This window comes from Carlito syrichta, unplaced genomic scaffold (genome assembly GCF_000164805.1).
Source record: "Carlito syrichta isolate Samal-C Ts95f unplaced genomic scaffold, Tarsius_syrichta-2.0.1 Scaffold112660, whole genome shotgun sequence".
NCBI classification, from domain to species: Eukaryota; Metazoa; Chordata; class Mammalia; order Primates; family Tarsiidae; genus Carlito; species Carlito syrichta.
Genome location: NW_007056756.1, coordinates 508,927 through 529,889, shown reverse-complemented (window position 1 = coordinate 529,889; position 20,963 = coordinate 508,927). Strand labels below are relative to the sequence as shown.

At 37.1% G+C, this 20,963-nt stretch overlaps 1 protein-coding gene and 1 pseudogene across 21 annotated transcripts in view; both read right to left on the bottom strand.

The window, feature by feature from the left end:
- The window catches only part of PICALM (phosphatidylinositol binding clathrin assembly protein), a 102,434-nt gene that overhangs the window by 58,911 nt on the left and 22,560 nt on the right, over positions 1 to 20,963 (bottom strand). For all 21 annotated transcript variants that reach the window (XM_008071106.2, XM_008071160.2, XM_008071129.2 and 18 more), the window contains 2 exons: positions 7,251 to 7,393; positions 2,412 to 2,487 (listed from right to left, as the gene is read on the bottom strand). In XM_008071106.2, the coding sequence (XP_008069297.1) occupies positions 2,412 to 2,487; positions 7,251 to 7,393 (219 nt within the window). The remainder of the gene's footprint in view (positions 1 to 2,411; positions 2,488 to 7,250; positions 7,394 to 20,963) is intronic.
- LOC110596755 lies at positions 9,700 to 10,666 on the bottom strand (annotated as a pseudogene).

Here is a 20,963-nt window from a genome sequence, read left to right as displayed (position 1 = left end):
TTCTATATTATTTAGGATAAGCATAACTTACATGTGCCAACCTTATAAAAAGTATAGAAAATTACTGCCTATTATAATGAAAGAAATGGCAATAATGCAAGGTTAAAGTATAACAAAAATAATTACATGAATGTCTTTCAATAAAACTTTCTAATGAATAATTAAACCATTCTAAAATTTTGTTTCATCGCAATCACATTTGAAAACTTCAGCAACATGAAACCTAATCAACATTATTTTTTAAAAACTTTGTGTTTTAATTATTGCCTGACTCAAAGAAGTCTAAATTTTTGCTCCTCACTGAAAAGCGGGTCCATTTTAACTCATCTTAATCTAGCAAATTTAACTACTTGATCTCTGCAACTTTAAAAAGAAAATACCAGAACATCCAAAACAGGTAAAGTAACTGGATTTAGCATCACCAATTCACTTACTCAGCAAATATTTACTGAGTGCCTACGATGTACCACTGAAGAAAAATCAGTGGACAGAAAAAAAAGTACTGCCCTGACAAACCTACACACCAACTTGTGTACTTTATCAGATGTTACATGCTCACATTGCTCAGCTCTTTGGGTCCCGTTGCTCCTCGGAGACTACTCTACCTCATCTTCTCTAATAGGGAAAACACCTCTCATCCTTCAAGGCTCAACTTTGAAACATTCTGTGATCCTTTGTGCTCCCATATTAGTCTCACACCAAGTACAACTCTTAGTTATTAGTATGAGGTAGACACAATGTCTACCCTAAGTTTACTTATATTTACATACATCCTGTACCACACTCAGAATATATTTAATAAAATATACCAGACTCTATCCAAAAAAATACATCTGCAATCAAAATTACTTTCAAAAATACCACTGAATCATATGCTTTAACTACTTTTAGTCTTACTTTTACCATCTCTTTACAGTATGAGCTTTTAAAAAAATTCTAAAAACTATCCTCTACATAAAAGGAATGAAATTCTTAAAACCTTATCACTAGCCAGGCATGGTGACTCACACCTGTAGTCCCAGTACTTTGGGAGGCCAAGGTAAGAGGACTGCCTGAGCCCAAGGGTTCGAGACAAGCCTAAGCAACTTGGCAAGGCCTAGTCTCTACAATAAATAAAAAATTAGCCAGGTGTGGTGGCAGATGCCTGTAGTTCCAGTTACTTAGAAGGGAGGTAGAAGGATCACCAGTAGGCTAAGGCTACAGTGGCTATGAGCATGCCCCTGTATTCCAGCCTAGGCTGCAGAGTGTCTTCAACTCAAATAAACAAACAAACAAAAACCACTTATCACTAGAACTATTTCATTTCCACCTTGGGAAAATGGGAAATTAGTTGCTAATACACAAAATACCCACTTGGACATATGCATAAACTCTGCTCTAGAGCAGTGCTTTGCATATGGTTTTCCACATACTTTTAGGGTTCACATAAGTTATGTAAGAAGGGGCAAGTAGAAGTAAAAGAATGAACAGGTAGTTTCTTCCATGCCCTTGAAAACAAAGAAGGTTCATTTTTATCTTATATATCTGCCTTTTGAATTTAAAGTACAATAAAACAACAGATGTGGGTAAAAATGAAGAATTCACTGGGCACGGTGGCTCACACCTGCAATCCCAGCACTTTGGGAGGATGAGGCAAAAGGATTGCCTGAGCCCATGGGTTCAAGACCAGTATGGGTAACTTGGCGAGATCTCATACCTACAATAAATCAAAAAATTAGCTGGGCACTGTGGCGCACGCCTGTAGTTCCAGCTACTTGAAAGGCTGAGACAGAAGGATCACCTGAGCCCAGCAAGTCAAGGCTGCCATGGCCACTGCATTCTAGCCTGGGTGACAGAGTGAGACCCCCAACTCAAAAAAAGGGGAGGAATTCATCTAAATAAACTATATTCACCTTAGCTACTAAAACATATAATATTGCAACTACATTTCTTGGAATGAAGTATAAATTAATATAGCAAGAACAATGAAAGCAAACATTTACATAGCATTTCCCACATGCTAGGCAACTGTTCTAAGCACCTTACAGTAATTAATCAGGTTAAGCCTTAGGACAACCTTAGTAGATAAGTATTATCATTAACCAATTATACAGATGCAAAGGGTAAAGTAACTTGCTCAAGATCATAAAGCTGGTAAGCAGTAAAGATGAAATTCAACCTTAAGCAGTCCAGTTCCAGAATTGATGCCCTCAAATAACTACCATGGACTCTCAAAGAGCTTTTGAGTGTCAGGTAGTAAAATTAATCTTCAACTTCTTCAAGTTAAAAGACAATTTTCTTTTCGATAGCCATCATTAAAATATGAGGTTTAAAACAGCATATGTTCTAAAGACAGTCTTCAATTCAGCTCTGCAGTAATCACCATGAGGGGGTCACTCTTTTGATTTCTATAATGAATAAGTTATCTTTACCTTGCAATCCACTTTTATCCAAAAAATTGCTTAAGTTAAACAACGTGTTTCTTGAAGCCAAATACTGAATAAAACGCTAGAAAAAAAAAAAATTACATCAAATTAAAGTAGTCCTCTCACAAACTCTAATTTGAAAATTAGGAGGAAACGGTATGGTTAACACATTCTATTAAGCTTATCTAGTTTGAATTTCTCATCCTCACTCCTTACATTAACTAGTTACCAAACCTAAAAACATAATACATATTTTCACTGGCATATGAGAATTTATTAAAGCCTAATGCCCACAGATTAAAAGTATTAAGGTCAAAAGAAAATAGGTACTTTTAAACTGGAACCAGTAATTTTGGTTTTACCATAGCATACTAAAACTATAGCTAATCATATTCAGGTAGCATCTATATTTCAAACAGCTACCTGGTATCCCAAATTTTAATGACATTTTTAAAAAACAAAATACTTTTATCACCCAAGAGAACAATATTATTGAACTCCTCTTACCCTAGATATAAATCTCTTGCCTAGATTAAACACATTAACATATTCACTTCAGATCTAAACATTATAGACTCCACTGAAGACACACACTCTCAATCTTATCCTCTTATCTTTTTCTTCAGAGGTAACTATTTTTCTGAAGTATGTTTCACCTTCACATGTTTTTACAATTTTATTAGATGTATAAGTATCTATAACTATACATAATTTGTCTTCTATTTTCAATTTACACACATATCATAGTGTATTTATTCTTTCATAATGTGTTTTTTAATTCAACTTTTTCTCAAGAATTATCCATTTATCACATGTTGACTTAGTTCATTCATTTTAAATGACGTTCTAGTAGTCCAATGAACTAATATATCATTATGTATCCATTCCATAATTTATGGATATCTTAGAACTTCCTAATTTTCACTATTATTAACAATGTTGCATTGACATCTCCGCATTTAGTCTCCATGTGCAAATGTATGCGTTTTCCAGGATATATACTTAAGGTTGAAATATTAGGTTGGCATATATGTAAAAGCTCATCTTTTCAATACTGCCAAAATACTGGTAAAATGTTCTCCAAAGTACTTACCACAGTATATTACCTTAACTTTCTTTTACATATATAACCTCTAAAACAGCTAAAGAAATGCATTTCAATTTTACTTCACTTTAGGATTCTATCCTTCCTTCTTTGATAAAAGCATGCAGAGACAAATTACCAACAATTAGAATGTACACCATCACCTTCCAATTCAATCTTGTTCAGAGATCACTCCAAACTAAGAAACCAGAATTTTGAAAACCAATCTGTAAACTGAAGACTCATATTTCATCATTATCCTAAAAACAATGTTTCAAAAGATAGTAAAATATCGTAAGGCAATATTAGACTCTGTGATTTATGCTGGCTTTGATAGACTCTTCTTCTTAACCTCTGTATTCCATATGAATGTAAATATTTTAGTCTATCAGGCCATGTCATCTATGACCCTAGAGACAATAAATCTAAATTTTCCTTTTCATTGTACTAGTCCTTTCTACCTTCATCATAATATTCAGCTATACAGACATACTGCTTTAGTCAAGTTTTTTGTTTTCAACAGCATCCTAATAATATTCAAAATGTTATTAAATTAAGTACCATGCTACCAATCTGGCAAGTAATAAAGGCTTCATAGGTTCACAGAGGTAACTTGGAGCACACTGCCCTAAAACTATAATTTAAAGAAAGACAAAATACTAATAAATGTGGAAACTGGTTGACAGTACACAGGCATGTGTTACACTATTCACTCTACTATTGTAAATATTTGAAATTTTTCATAATAAAATGTTCAAAGAGTATATTTTATTTTCCCCACATACTTTACACTAAAGCCACGACTGGCTCTGCATTTCCCTTTTTAAAATTTCACCAACAAATTTTAAACTCTACATTTTCATTTATTAGTAGTCACTTACAACTTGTCATACTCTAATAGAATCCTTGGTCAATTCTATTTATACATTAAGGTATTATCATATTATTGATGAGGAAATTAAAGCTCACAGAAGTAACTTGCCCAAGTTACAGCTGGTAAGTAGGCAATAGTGTGGAAGCATCCACTTGCCTGACATCAAGGGCCTATAACACAAGGCTCACTTAGCCTTAACCTTTTGAGATTTTTCTCTTCGGTCAGGTTTCTCAGCTTTAGCCTTACTGACACTTTGAACCAGATAATTCTTGTTGTTGGGAACTGGCCTGTGTTTTAAAAGATGTTTAGAAGCAGCTCTGACCTTTACCTACTAGCTACCAGTAGCATCCCCTCCAGTTGCAACAAATGTTCCGAGTGGGGAGAGGGAATCATCTTTCTCACCCAGTTTGAAAACCACTGCTCTGTTGTACTCCCATTGCCATAGTACAGTAAAATCCTATGCATACCCTAATGACAGAATAATGACACCTGTCAATGGGAAACCTGAGAGTTGGACAAAGTAGCATAAAAAATGAGGGCATAAAATTTGCCTTAGATGTTTAAGAAACACTAAACACGAGTTTACCTAAAAACCACATTAAAATGCTATCTTTCTCCTCCTGTTACTTAATTCTATGAAACAACTGTCAACTTTCCAAACAATTTGCCTCCGGTATTATCTATTACCTTACAGCCTCTGAAAGCCATCACTGAAACTTTGCCTCTTTATCTGGCATTGTAGTTGGTTATATTTGTGGCTTTTTCTCTTTAAAAAATAAACTACACTCCCGTCCCCGCCCAAAAAAAAGAAAAAAAATACAAGCCTGAAATTCTTCAGAATAATGATTTCAACTAAACACATTCCTGATCAAAATTACCCTAGTTAAGATCAAAATGTTTCCAGTTACATTTAAGCTAGTACAGGCTAACATTTCTATTAGCTCTATAAACTGGTTATAATGAATTACAAAGCAATTGAGTAACTTATGTCCTAAAAATGGCTGTGTCTGCTGACTTAGTAATCACATTTCAGGAAAACTTTTTTTGTTGTTTGTTTTTTTGAATTGGCATCTCACTCCGTCACCCAGGCTGGAGTGCAGGTGGCACACTCATGGTCACCCCAGTGACGACCTGCTGGGCTCTGGTGATTCTTCTACCTCAGCTTTCCAAGTAGCCAGAACTACAGGCATGCTACCACGCTCAGCTAATTTTTTGTTTATTGTAGATACAAGGTCTCACCAAGTTGCCTGGGCTGGTCTCAAATCTGTGGGCTAAGGCCATCCACTCGCCTCAGCCTCCCAAAATGCTGGGATTACAGGCTGAGCCACCAAGCCTGGACTTTTTTTTTTTTTGAGTTGGAGTCTTACTCTGTCGTCCAGGCTGGAATGCAGAGGCATGCTCGTGGCCACCACAGCCTTGACCTGCTGGGCTCAGGTGATCCTTCCGCCTCAGCTTTCCAAATAGCTAGAAATACAGGCACGCGCTACCACGCCTGGCTTATTTTTTTTATTTATTGTAGAGACAAGGTCTCATCAAGTTGCCCAGGCTGGTCTTGAACCCCTGAGCTTAGGCAATCCTCTCGCCTAGGCCTCCAAAATTGCTGGGATTACAGGTTTGAGCCACCTCACTCGGCCTGGAAATCACTTTCTAAATTAAAAACTACAAATAGAATCATTCAACATAATGATGTAACAATTAATAATCAGAAAACTAAATTTCCAGCAAGGGAAATGGTTAAAAGAACTGTGAGCTATATAATCAATTATGCAGTTATTAAAGACAATAAATAGAAAGAGTATACAACAAGATGATGTGATAGTATGACATTATATGAAAAGTTAAATATAACATTTTATCTAAATTATAATTATAGCCATTAAAAAATACAAACACTTTTGGACAAGAACCAGAAGAGAACACTAAAATGTGCCAACAGTAAGATACATTGGAATAATAAAGTTGTGAGTAAATTTCTGCTTTAATTTTGAACTTTAATTATGCTGTATTGCTCGCTGTCAAAGAAGAGAGTAGTCTCATAACTGAAAAGCCCAGAATAACAAGTGAAGTGATGGATGTCAGAAAGTCATTATGCTCAGAAGACTAATATTAATGAAAAGGGTCCCTTCTCATTTCTACGAGAGCTGTCTGCCTAGGCTGCATTTTTCTAAAGCATATATCTAGGTCCATTCATTTGTTCTCAGAAAGCTTTAAGCACAATTTTACAAATAAGTACATTGAGCAGAGGAAACTATTTAAGAATCAGAAACTTAGCTGTCGGGCTATCGGAGCAGAGGAACCTATTTAAGACCCCAAAACTTAGCTGTCGGGCTATCATGGAAACAAGATGATTCTCTCCAAACAGAAAATCGCAAAAGCTTATGCATCTTAAAATTTGTTACCCTTCTGGGCAACAAAGGCTTTAGACACACCTCTCTGCTGAAGGAGGCACCCTTCAATCAGTCCCTCTCAGCAAAATGCCATCTTATTCCTCAATATCACAGCCTTGAACTAGGCAAAGTGCTTCCACAGACAACTGCATCAGATCAGACACAAATCTGATTGGACTGTAATAAAAGAGCAAATGAATATAGACAAATATATAGTCTATAAGTGAGGCCTACAAAGGCAGTGCTGCTTATGGAACCCACTTCTAGGCATTAATCTTTGCTTCTTGATCCCAGTATTGACATCCCCGCTATGCTCTCACCCACTTTCCTTCTTCTGGCTTGCAGGCCATCTTTCCTCAAATTGCAGGGCCAGCAATGATTACTTCTAGCTAGGCATCTTGCCTTTTTACTTAGAAATTATTCCCAAAGTTTAGTTAGACAAGTTAGTTAAATAATCAGTCATCACACCAGTATACCTGTTAACTAAAAATGCTGCTTACCTCGTTTCCATACACCATCAAATGATGAGTTGTAATGAGAGATTTGAAGACCACCACCCAACTACTGTTAGTAGTCCTTTCAAATAAACTGTCTGCCAACTGTGGGATGTTCACATTCATCTCATTTGTGCACTGAATTAAGTCTGCAATAAAAAAATTTTAAAAGATTAATTTACTCTCTGGTTTTAATGTATTGTTGATGCCAGATTTGTATACTAACAGGTGAAAGATCTAACAAAAAGCAGAGCAGCAATAGTTTGGAGAAGTTGTTAAAAATCTCTCAGGAGAGTAATTGAAACCACCACAATCTACCTGATAAGCAGAGTACTGATTAGGATCACATATTGACCAATAATACCAGAAAGTAAATCAAACTCCCTCAGGGTATAATTCACCCTCAAGTACTTTATTCTTCTCAAAATGAATTATTTCAAGGCCTTGAGGTACTTTCAGTTCTTTACTACTCAAACCTTCAGAGTTATGATAACAGTATTACTCATTTCTTTAAAATTAAAAATTTTTGTTTAGAGAAATCATACATATGGAAACATGAACAACCTGAAGATCACACTACCTTTATGAACTTCCACCCTAGAATGCTATTTATGCACTAACAGAAAGATAACAGAGCAGAGATATCGTCTACGATTGAAGGGGTCTGTTTGCTTATATAAAATATTTCTCATTCTTCTTAGCCCTCAGTATCAAATATAATGTATAAATATAATTTATAAACATCTCAGCTATAAATAGCATAAATAGAAAAAGATTCATGTTATTCATGACTCAGTAATTTGTTCACTTTTAATCTTCAGTGTATAATGATTAAATGTAAATTCAAACGATCTTACTTGGTCTTGATTGCTTTCAAGAAACAATAACGTGACCATGAATATTTATTTACTTATAATCTTCCAAAATGTTTGTTTTAATAGATCCAATTCTTATACAAAGTAACATTTGATACAAATGCATTTTAAATAAGCAGCTACCCCGGCCAACATTACTTAAAAAACAAAGAACAAGACAGTCAGAGTGCCCATGGAACTGAAGAATGACACAAGGCTTTCACAATTCAGACCACTTGCAACAAAAACTAAATAGTAAATTCAATTTGGGAGTGCACAGTTCAGTTTCTGATAATAAAAGTGGAAGCAGATCTCTGCCTTCTCTAATTCTTCCTAACACTTTATACGTGTTCTATGTCACCGAACATACTATACTTGTACTAGATTTCAGTGTCAATGTAGTATTTTATATACATACACTATATTTAGCACTATATATAGTGTATGGTGTGGGGGTGTGTGTGTGTGTATGTATGTGTATATATATAGTACTATATAAAAATTATATATATATATATATATATATATATATAAACACACACATATACCACATTCCCATTGTGATCTGTTCTCCCCACTGCATGAATGTCATCTCCTTTGCAATGGCCTTCCATATGCCAAGTCTCACGTGTGCTTGACACTGCAGTTCTTTCTGCCTGGAACCCTCCTCTCCCGGACACTTAACACTGCTTTCCTCCCTTCACTTTCTTCCTATAGATCTTTGCCCAGATGTTGCTGTGTAAGATAAAGTTCACTGGATATTTGCACAAACAACAAAGCCTCAGGGGACTTCCCTACCACCAAACCCTCATTAGCCAATCCTTTATCTTATTTCTTTCCAAAGCATTTACTACCACCTAACTCATCTTAATTTGTTTCATGCCTTTCTCTCTCAATTAAAAGTGCTTTTAAGTCCATATGGGCAGGATTCTGTTTTGTTCTCTGTTCTAACCCCAAACAGCTAAAATAGGGCATACAGTGGTCACTCATATTTTTGAATACTTTCATTTTAACATGACTTTTTTTTTTTTGATTTGGAGTCTTACTCCGTCACCCAGACTGGAGTGCAGAGGCTAGCATGCTCACAGACAACCTGGCGTTGACCTATTGGGCTCAGGCAATCCTTCTGCCTCAGTCTTCCAAGTAGCTGGAAATACAGGCATGCGCTACCACGCCTGGCTTATTTTTTATTTACTGTAGAGACAAGATCTCACCAAGTTGCCCAGGCCGGTCTTGAACTCCTGAGCTTAGGCAATTCTCTCGCCTTGGTCTCCCAAAGTGCTGGGATTACAGGATTAAGCCACTATGCCTGGTGTGACTTTTTTTTTCAATAACAAAATGTATTTTATTTTTGGAAGAAAACAGCTAAACCTGAAGATTTTTCCAATACGAGAGAGAAATAATAAGAGAACGTACCCTGGTTACATGCTAATTACCACATTCTGTATAATGTGGATGTGCTTAGCATGTATTCAATAGTAATACAAATAACATTTTCAATTTTAAAATCCCCAATCACTTGCTAATGTTGTAAATTAATAAATGTTGAAATGAATACTTAGAAATAAGTATCTTTTAAAAACTGTAGTCCTTGACAGTGTTTATACAGCAACCCAAATGTGACAAATAGAACAGCAAATAAAATGACACTCCTGCCAGTTTCCACTTAATTTCCTCATAATATGGCTGTCTTGTATTGCATTAATAAAGGTACTTCCTACAACCACACAGGTACCCCAGACTACAATGAATCACTTCACAGCATCCAAGATCAACAGAGAATCTTACACTTTGGTAGCGTTCATCTATCTTAAAGAGTGTTGTTTGCATACAGTCCAAAAAACACCAAGCCAGAGATGATGGGTTAGTCCAATATCCTTCAGCTCAAAAGCACAGCAAATTGTCTTCGCACCACTGATGAACCTTTCTAACAGCATTTCCCTTTCAGTTTCTACCTCTTCATTCCAAACAGTCATATCATTGTTAGTTTTTTTGTGTTACATAGTCAGAATCATTAGTTTGCTACTAGTCACTTCTGGAAACAGTGACTGACAATCTCTTCGCAGCATTTCTGGATATGTTTGGATTGCACACTCTACTTTGACACTTTCAAAGTAAGCTTCTGCACTGTTAATTTCTTGTTCAACAGGTTAATTTCTTGTTCAACACTGTTAATTTCTTGTTCATTATTACCCTGAAATTTATTCACATACTGTGCCATCACAAACTCATGTCTCTCACTTGATAAAGGTTCTGTTAGAACATCAGGCAAAGTTTTATCAATAAGGCTTTTCTTCTGTGAAGGGGTCACACTGAGGTGACCATTAAAACCTATGTTCCTAGGAAGCTGGAATCTCTGATCCTGAGATCCAAACGATCCCATAGTTGCATCAGGCCACACTATTCTAGAGCAGATATCTACCTGGAGATGCAGTGGCCACACGAAACTCATCAGAACCTTAAGATCCTACAGTTGAAAAGACTGGGATTGACAATCCTTTTGACTAAAGAGCAAAAGCCTGGGAGATAGGAAACCAATCTGATTCTGTTACAAAACACAATGGCCATACCTACTGGAGAAGATACTTGCAAAACAGCTTTCCTCTTGTAAATTTATTCTGAGGAATGCAACCTTAAGACAGGTGAATCTGGAGGGGCTAGTACGGGCAGAAACCATCTGTACAGTTACCACCACTGCCTCCAACTATTTCAGAACCTGACTCTATCTGCCATCCTTAACATGACTTTTTAAAGTATCCAAAATACTATCTTATAAGAATGAAATCAACTTTCTACAACTATTTGTACAACCTACTATTCCCAAAAGGTTAAAAAACAAAGCTGAGCCCAATACATGTACAAATTTTCAAATATCAAGTTTTTAAAAGGGAATCTAATAAAAGCTTATTACAAACTATAGCACCCTTTAGAAATTACCATATTAAAAACTAAAGTGTAACTCTCAAAGCCAAAAAAAAAAAAAATTCTTCACATACAATAAAATGGAAAAAATGAAATGAGAAGGCACACGGAGACTGTGATCGCAGAGTAGGCTAAATGCAAAACCAAAGTTAGATAAATACTACTTGGATGGGGGAGATATTGAATAAAGTTACACAACCTCTACAGTATATACACTTCCCCACAGTATTTAACTCAACCATTCATCTTCTCCACGCGGTCATTTTTCCTCTTTACAATATTTCTACTATAGTAGTAACCTGAAAATGCTTCCAAGTTTAAGCTCCAAATCAGGAAAAAAATGTTTTCCCCACTTTTGACAAACTAAATCATACTGTTCCAGACAAAAATCACACACATCATAGGACTCTCAATATCTACTGCTTTTCCCACTCTCAATCCAAAAGATACTGTTTCTTTAAAAAGCAAAACCTCAATTTCCCTTACCAATCAAAAAGTTACCAAAATGAGGGCACATCTTATATTTTCTTTTAGTCATTTACCTTGAGAATACAAACACTGAAGTTCCTTCTTTAATATTATTAACAATTCCTAAATCCCATAATCAAAAAATCAGTACCACATGGCATGTAGTTTCTTTGCTTTAGGTATGAGTGAGAATTGATAAAGATTTCTAGTATGTGAAGACAGGAAGAAAACAGGCCTACATAGAAATGAAAATCACTTTTTCAGGTTGAGAGAAAGCAGAAGGAACCAAACTTTCCACACAAACATAAATGTTCTTATTTTTATTATTTCATTTGTCACTCAGTCAAGGTCTGAGTCTGATAAAGCTGGTGTTAATTGTATTTACATAGGAGCTCACTAAGTGACAGAGTAATGACTAGAATTAAATTTCTGTAAAGAATAAGGATACTGGGATGAGCGTGGTGGCTCATGCCTGTAATCTCAGTACTTTGGGAGGTGGAGGCAAAAGGATTGCCTGAGTCCACGCGTTCAAGACCAGCCTGGGCAACTTGGCGAGACCTTATATCTACAATAAAGAAAAAAGTTAGCGGGGTGTGGTACCACGCCTATAGTTCCAGCCACTTGGAAGGCTGAGGCTGGAGGATCGCCTGAGCCCAGCAGGTCGAGGCTACAGTGGCTGTGAGCCAGTCACTGCACTCCAGTCTGGGCGACAGAGTAAGACTCTGACTCAAAAAAAAACCCAAAACACCAATAAGGATACCTTAAAACAGAAAGTAAATGAATGCCCAACTATCCAATTTAATCCAAATCTTAAATTGCAAACTAATTTAAAACAATAAGAAAAATAGTGAGGAGTAAAAGTTATTTTTGCATTAAGTTTGGTAGTAAAGTACAAAAAATTTAGAAGTAACCATTTACCAGATGGTTTCACTAACCTTATAGCCATATATTCCTGGTGCAGGTCACTGGCCTGAATAGCCCTCTCCAGAAAGAGTATTAAACAGAAATGACAAGATTAACCAGATGGCTTTTATAAAAGTACTAATGAAGCCAAGGGACCTATTTCATAATGTAAATGGACAAGTCCAATAATGGAGAATTAGTTAAATGACAGTATAGTATGGCAATGAAATCTCATGAGGTCAACAAATGCAGGGGGAAAAAAAAAAAGCTATCAGGAAAGTGTTCACCGTACATTAAGTCAAAAACCATAGTGAAAAAAAAATGCACAGTAAGATTCCATTTTTAAAACATACTGTATACTTAAGATGGGTACAGTGGCTCACATTTTTAATCCCAACACTTTGGGAGGCCAAGGCCAAGGAATGCTTAAAGCCAAGAGTTTGAGACCAGCCTGGACAACACAGCAAGGCACTGTCTCCTCAAAAAATTAAAAATAAAAAAATTACCTACTCAGGAGGCTGAGGCAGGAGGATTCCCCTAGGCCCAGGACTTCAAGGTTGCAGTGAACTATGATCAGGCCACTGCACTCCAGCCTGGGCAACAGAATACAACGATCTAAAAAAAGGGGAAAAAAATTGTATGTGTAAAATATTTTCTTATATATGCTGTATTTGCCCAAATTCAGAGTGATGCAAAAAGAAATGAACACGTCCAAAATGACTCAGCAACAAAGATGTATGTGAACAGTTAGTCAAAATCAATTTGTAAAGGAACTAAATCTCTACTTCCACAAACAAATCTCAGTATGTCAAACAGCACACATCAATTCTGTACTGTAATTCATCCCACACCCTTTGGAACATTATTACGATCAATAGCAGAAAGACAACCATGATACATTTTTATTTCCTCAAGTATGTGAGAAAGAGGTGGTACATAAACAAGAGCAGCATGGTAAGGCAGCTGAGAATCTGGTGGTCACTAAGCCAGAAGCAAGTCAACACTTTGAACGCAAGCTCAATATCTCACCATGGTAAATGAGTCTTAAGGCATCTTGAGAGCCCACGATGAAAGTAAAAGTCCAAAATTACCACCCCCCACCAAAAAGTTAGTTGTAGGAAAAAATTACTGTTAGCACAACTGGATACGTTATTTCTTGCACTGTGTTCTCAGCAACATGAACAGACTAATACTCACACGTGTGAAAAAAAAAAGCTAGGAAATGTAAGGACAGAGCTGGGCACAATGGCATCTACCTGTAGTTCCAGTTACTAGAAGGGTTGACAGGAAGACCTTATCTGAGCCCAGGAGTTCAAGGTTGTAATGTTCAACAATCGCAGTAGCCACTGCCCTCCCAGCTTGGGCAACATCACAACATCTAGTCTCGCAAGCAAAAAAAAAGTAAATTCTATAATTTTTTTAAAGTGCCATGTAAAAGGAGAAGACTTTTCTCTCTAAAAACTACTCAACAGAAAAAGTACCTTAAGTCTTCAAAATTCTCTCATTATCTGGTCTGTTTTTCAACAAAAGACCTGAAAAGGCCTCCATCAGTGCTAGTTTCAGGTGCTTGTGGGGAGCACCTAATGATATAAATTTTATTTAAAGGGATAAAAAATTTAACACAGATGTAAGTATTTCTGCAGATATAGGCCACATAACTGCAAGTGCTAGGTATCTGCAGAACACTTTAAAAAGTAACAAAATTGGCCGGGCTCGGTGGCTCAGCCTGTAATTCCGCGCCTTTGGGAGGCTGAGGTGAGTGGATTGCCTGAGCCCGTGGGTTCAAGACCTGCCTGGGCAGCGAGACCTCATCTCTACAATAAATCAAAAAATCAGCCAGGCGTGGTGGCGCATGCCTGTAATTCCGGCTACTTGGAAGGCTGAGGTGGAAGGATCGCCGGAGCCCAGCAGGTCGAGGCTGCGGTGGCCGGGAGCGGCCACTGCACTCCAATCTGGACAACAGAGTGGGACTCCAACTCAAAAAAAAAAAAAAAAAAAGTAACAAAATTAAAAGTTATGTTGCAGACACTGGGAGTATACACTGAGAAATGAATGAAACAAACTTAGTGTTACAAGAATGGATGGTGATAGCCCAGGGGGGAAGTTTCCAATATAAATTAGAAAAATCTTACACAGAAGGAAAGATGTTATATAACCTTAAAAAGGGGCTCCAGGCTAGGCGTAGTGGCTCACACCTACAATCCCAACACTTTGGGAGGCCGAAGCAGGAGGATCGCGATTAAGCCAGGAGTTGGAAAACAGCCTAGGCAACATAATGAGACTTCATCTCTAAAAATAAAACATAAAAAAATTAGCCAATCATGGTTGTGTACACCTGTAGTCCCAACTACTCAAGAGGCTGAGGAAGAAAGATAACCTGAGTCTAGGAGGTCGAGACTGCAGTGAGTCATGATCGAGTCACTACAACTCCAGCCTGAGCAACAGAGTGAGAACTCAACTCAGAAATAAACAAACAAATAAATAGGGGCTCTGGATGACCAAAAAACACTATTATCCAAGTTGTACACAAATGTAGAATAAGAGTCAAATGTTATGTGAGGTATGTAGAAGTGAAGAAAGAGGGGACACTATTTTAAATCACATATTATTTTTATAGTATTCCTTAATGTATATTCTAACTAATGAGTTTCAATTTTATGAAGTTGACTGCTTCATATATATTACTAACATTTATATATTTTAAGATAAAATAAATTCTATGAACTGTCTCATTAGGAATATGAGGGCTTGCTTTGTATGTGGGGTTAGCTCACATTCAGGCATACACAGTATACATGTATAAGTATACACATATATTTCAAAGTTCTTAAAGTGAGACAAAGAATGGGGTCGACATGCTTTCAGAGTTCAGTTGTACTTATGCTATCCCTTTTGCTGAAAATGACCTGCAAACAATTCAAATGAACAACTGCTTGATTCACCTAATGATGCCAAATATCTAGATATGCAATGCTGAGAAGACATGAAATTTCTCCCCTGCTAAATTGAGCTCCTTGGGGTAACAATGCAACATCACAACACATTGTAGCACTGTAATCTGTATGTATGGGGTTCAGAGATGGCACAAAAAGAGCTTGGTAATTATTTTGGAGGGAAAAGCAAATTTTCCCTGGTTCCAACTTCATAGTCCCTTAACTCATAACATCACAATTACAGCACCTATCACACTTCATTATAATTACTGGCTCATATATCAGTCACTCCTATGAGACTTCGCTCAGTGAAAGCAGTACCATGTTTCTTCATCCTTACATTGCCAGATTCTAGCAGAGCAGGCCCTAAATATTAAATTACAATTAATAAATGAAATGTAACTTAGAAGACCATCTATAGAAAGCAATAATATTGCACTTAGTCTAAGTTTTGGTACAGTGATAATTTGGAAAAATGTGTCAGCAACCTAGAGAGCAACGTAATTGCTTTTTCAAGTTTCCACCATCCCACATTTCTCTCCCTACTACCAGTGATAGTATGAACTGCCTCAACAGTAAGCCTCTATCTACTTCAAGAACAGAACACAGAAGAGATTTTTTAAAAAGGCACTTTACTGGCAGAGAAAGAATTGACATCCTTTTTATCTGAAGTAGTGAAAAGAAGGGGAATTAAAAAGAGAACAAGTAGCCGGGCTTGGTGGCTCAGCCTGTAATCCCATGCCTTTGGGAGGCTGAGGTGAGTGGATTGCCTGAGCCCGCGGGTTCGAGACCCGCCTGGGCAGCAAGACCTCATCTCTACAATAAATCAAAAAATCAGCCGGGCGTGGTAGCGCATGCCTGTAATTCCGGCTACTTGGAAGGCTCAGGCGGAAGGATCACCGGAGCCCAGCAGGTTGAGGCTGCGGTGGCCGGGAGCGGCCACTGCACTCCAGTCTGGGCGACAGAGTGAGACTCCAACTCAAAAAAAAAAAAAAAGAGAACAAGTAGAGAAGAATTCACAAAGAGCTGGATACACAAATTCTACCCCTAAAATACTCTACATTAATATACACCTGAAATTTAGCCTCTTAAGTTACAGTTGAACCCAAGCCAAGTTTCAGTAACTGTCCAAACTTTAATTTTAAAAGTACAAAATAAATTGTTTTAAATGGAGTGATCATCCTAAAATTTTAACCCACATAAAACATCTTTTTCAAATCAGCCAACCTATTGTCTCTTAAATAATAATTATTATTATTAACACTTTGAATCGGAGCCTCACTCTGTTGCCCAGGCTGGAGTGCAGTGGCAAACTCAGAGCCACTGCAGCCTCAATCTGCTGGGCTGAGGAGATCCACCTCAGTCTTCCAAGTAGCTGGAAACCCAGGCACGTTCTACCATGCCCGGCTTTTCTTTTTTTTTTTTTTAATTGTAGAGACAAGGTTTTGCCAGGTTGCCCAGGCTGGTCTCAAACACCTAGGCTCAGGCAATCCTCTTGCCTCCGCCTCCCAAAGTGCTGAGATTACAGGGGTGAGCCACTGTGCCTGGCCTAAAATTATTATTTCTCATTTATCTCTTTACCCACTAATCTGTCATAAACATAAAAAACTCTTACAACAAAAACCGAAAGTTTAAGTCATGAAAATGCTCTATAAAAAAACATGCACTCTTGAAATATTGCCAGAATAAGCTGTCACTGACATATATTTTCAAGTGAAAGAGTCGCCCCCCCCCCCACTTCCCCCATTATCAAAATGCTTTGGCTCACTACGCAAGCATCGTTAACACAAAAAAGCCTAGAAACCTAACAGCTTCTTCTTGGTGGGCTGGTGTACTCTGAATTCCTAACACTAGATGGCAGACTATACAGAGAAACAGAACTCTAGCAAGAACAGGTTCAGGCTAATCTATTAACAATCAATTTTGAGATTGTTTAGGATTCCATTTCTAGCACTTTCAAATGGTAATTTATAAACCTAGACTTAGTCGCATCCCAGATTTCAAATAAGGATCTAAGAGATGAGCAAAATCTTATTTTGGTAAGTAACACCTCAAAGATTTACTACTTCTTTGTTAATTTTTAGTTTATCAGAAAATGCAAAAATACTAAAAAATTACTTAATGGAATAAAAACCCATCCCTTACTATTAGAATTAAAAATATTTATTTAGACTGAATAAGAAAAAATGAAAGCATTACAGTGCTCCAACATCAAAAAATAACATGTTCATGGTATAAACATGTTCTTCTCTTCTTTGAAGATCTGAAATTTCATAATTACAACCCCACCTAAGAAAGGAAACATATTAAGTATCAAGTAATTTAAGAGTAAATGGCAAAATTACAAACTTTTCTGTATTACATTCTAAGAATATACTAATAGTTCCATAGCCCAGTTAAGGAGATATAAACAAGATTCTCAAAAACAATCTAGTACTGGATCAGAAAAACACACACCTGACTTCCTAAGCAAAATTAAAAGCCCACTAGCAATATATCATAAGTACACTCACCTCCAACATTGCTGGTGCCAGAAAAGTCCATAGAGAGGGGAGACAGAAAAAAATGGAAAGAATTCTCATTTCATTCCCGCAAGACCAGGAAAAAGAAGCCAAAACTTGAGAGGCTCTACACATGCAGAACAGAATGCTATAAAGGAAAAAATTACCTAGACGTGTTCAAGGAACTGGGACTAAGTCTGGAGAAAAGTATACTATTAGTTGGGAATGCCCAAGTGTTCTGGTTTTCCTGAAACAATCCTGGTTTACATCCTCTGTTCCAGTGTCCCATTCAAATAGAATACCCTATCACTATATGGACAATAAATTGTATGTCACTCTAGTTATAAATGACCTAATAAAAGTTTACATGTAGCTAAAAAATTAATACACTACCACCAGCTACTCAAAGTTTATTTGCATTTTCTTTTATGAGTGCTATATTCTGATTTTTTTCTCAGCCTTCCTGAAACACAAACATGCTTCTATTCTATTCTCATTGTCCTCACAGTCCCTAACCATGAGCATTTTTTAACATTATTCTCTGGTCCTACTTTTTCCACCATAGGAAAATCACCTATCTCTTAACTGCAAAGAAAATTTCAAGGCAAATGATTCACAAATTTCTTCTCAGAAAGTCAACCTAAGGTCTTCTGGGGAGTTGGAAATATTAGAATTTTTCACCTCTATGTCTAAAAATATCTCACACGTAGAAAACAAAAACATGGGCCAGGCACAATGGCTCACCTCTGTAATTTCTAGCACTTTGGGAGGCTAAGGCACGGGGATTGCTTGAGCCCAGGTATTTGAAACTAGCCTGGGAAACACCAAGAGATCCTGTCTCTACAAAAAATAAAAAAATTGCCAGGCATGGGGGCACCAGTCTGCAGTCCCAGCTACTAGGAAGGTTGAGGCAGGAGGATCACTTGAGTGCAGGAGTTCAAGGCTGTAGTGAGAACCATGATCGTACACTGCACTCCAGCTTGGGTGACAGTGAGACCCTGCAGCTAAAAAATATAAATAAAAATAAAAAACAAGATCACAGTCTTAACTGTAACCTGATTGTCCCATTTTTGTTTTAATAAGACTCATTATCTACTTTTTTAAAATAAATTCTCAGGAATCTTCTGTTTTTGTCTTTTATCTTCTACAACGTGTGACACAGTCCCTTGTACACATGTTCATAAGATGGCATAAATATTTGTGGATTTATAAGTGAAAGAAAAGCCATTTCTCTGCTCATAAAATCCAGAAAGAAGAAAGAATTGCAGGAAGAAAAGGCCTTCCCTATAGCTAGGTTAATGTTATTCTGTAATAGCCGAGCACATGTCTGAAAAGTAGGAATCCAAAAGAATGTTCATATCTTCTGTTAAAAAAAAAATTTAAATTCTGCCTAGTCAGAGGGAATAATGGATTGCAGTTAGCCTCTCTGTCAGAGTCTCCCTCACTCAGACAACACAAGTTCCATTCCATGTCCCCCGTGCGCTTAGAACAATGAGAATCTTTATATTTCACCTTCATGAAGTTTTGTAAACCTAAGTAAGAACAAACAAAAATTCCCTTTATTCTAGTACTCATTGCATACTATAATAAGCCAAATAGTATCTTATGAGTTAGAAATATATAATAGCAGACAAAGCTCCTGTTATTATGGAGCTTATTATATACTAGTGGGGGGAGACAATCAGCAAACAAATTAACAAATATGTCAGATGTGTTAAGTGCTATGGATTTCTTAGCTCTTGGGAATGAGGCTATGTGTTTGGGGGCGTTTGCTATTTATACATTATAATCAGAAAAGGAGTCCCAGACAGAGAGACTTTTGAGCATTATGGCAACAGTGGTTGTGTGCCACCAGTGGCCTGGAGGCCTATGGAACTAACCACCATGATCAATTACCACCTTCCACATAATGAGTAAGTATGAAGGCCTTCTATTCATTCTGTATCTCACATGTCTGCTTCAACCTTGCCAGTCAAAGACACATTAAACAGCATTTTATTCTCTTAGTAATTTTGCAAAGCCTCTAATTTTATGTCTGTAATAAGACAGTGGAAATTTCATTTATTCACTCATGCACTACACAACTAAAACAATCTGTTCACATTAAGTGAGTCAAAATTACACCAGCCATGTATTACACTTGATTAAGTAAGTGCCATACCTATGGCAAGTAGGCATCAAGAGCCTACTCTAAGCCATTGAGTAACAAGTAAAAGCCATTTCTGAAAAGTCTTTTTACAAACTGCAATAATGACAAATGTAGCTGGAAATAGTAAGTACCAAATAATAACCTAATCTACATGGCTTGAAATTTTGAAATAATGCTCTATATGAGGAAAATACGAGCAATTTGAATACATTATTAACAAATTACCATAAAACAAAGTCAAAGTAGCTTTCCTAATAAGTTTAATCTTAAACGTTTAAGTTTCTACAAGAAGAAATCATCTCTAGGACAAAAAAACAACTTTATCCTCACACGTTTCATAGATCTACAGTTGTTCTAATAAGATTCCTAGTCAGCCTACTGTGGTAGCTATAGCTATGGCCACTAGGGAGGCTGAGGCAGGGGGATCACTTTAGTCTACAAGTTAAAGGCTGTAGTGTAGCCAGGCTCAGTGGCTCAGCCTGTAATCCCGTGCTTTGGGAGGCTGAGGTGAGTGGATTGCCTGAGCCCCGGGGTTCGAAACCTGCCTTGGCAACTTGGTGAGACCTCATCTCTACAATAAACCAAAAAATTAGCCAGGCATGGTAGCGCGCACCTTAAGTTTCAGCTACTTGGAAGGCTGAGGCGGAAGGATCGTCAGAGCCCAGCAGGTGGAGGCTGTGATGGCCAGGAGCATGCCACTGCACTCCAGTCTGGGCAACAGAGACTCCAACTCAAAAAAAAAAAAAGGCTGTAGTGTGCAATGATCACACCTGTGAATAGCCACTGCACTCCAGCCTGGACAACACAGTAAGACTCCTATCTTAAAATTATTTTTTTTTAAATCCATCTTATCCATATTCATCTATTTTTCTACATTTAAAAAAACTGATTTCATTTCCTGACAAATGCCTTTCTTAAAAGGCATTATAAAACATCTTCTATGATAAAAATCTGCCTTAAAAGCTGCCAAATTTAAAGTGAAGCTTTTT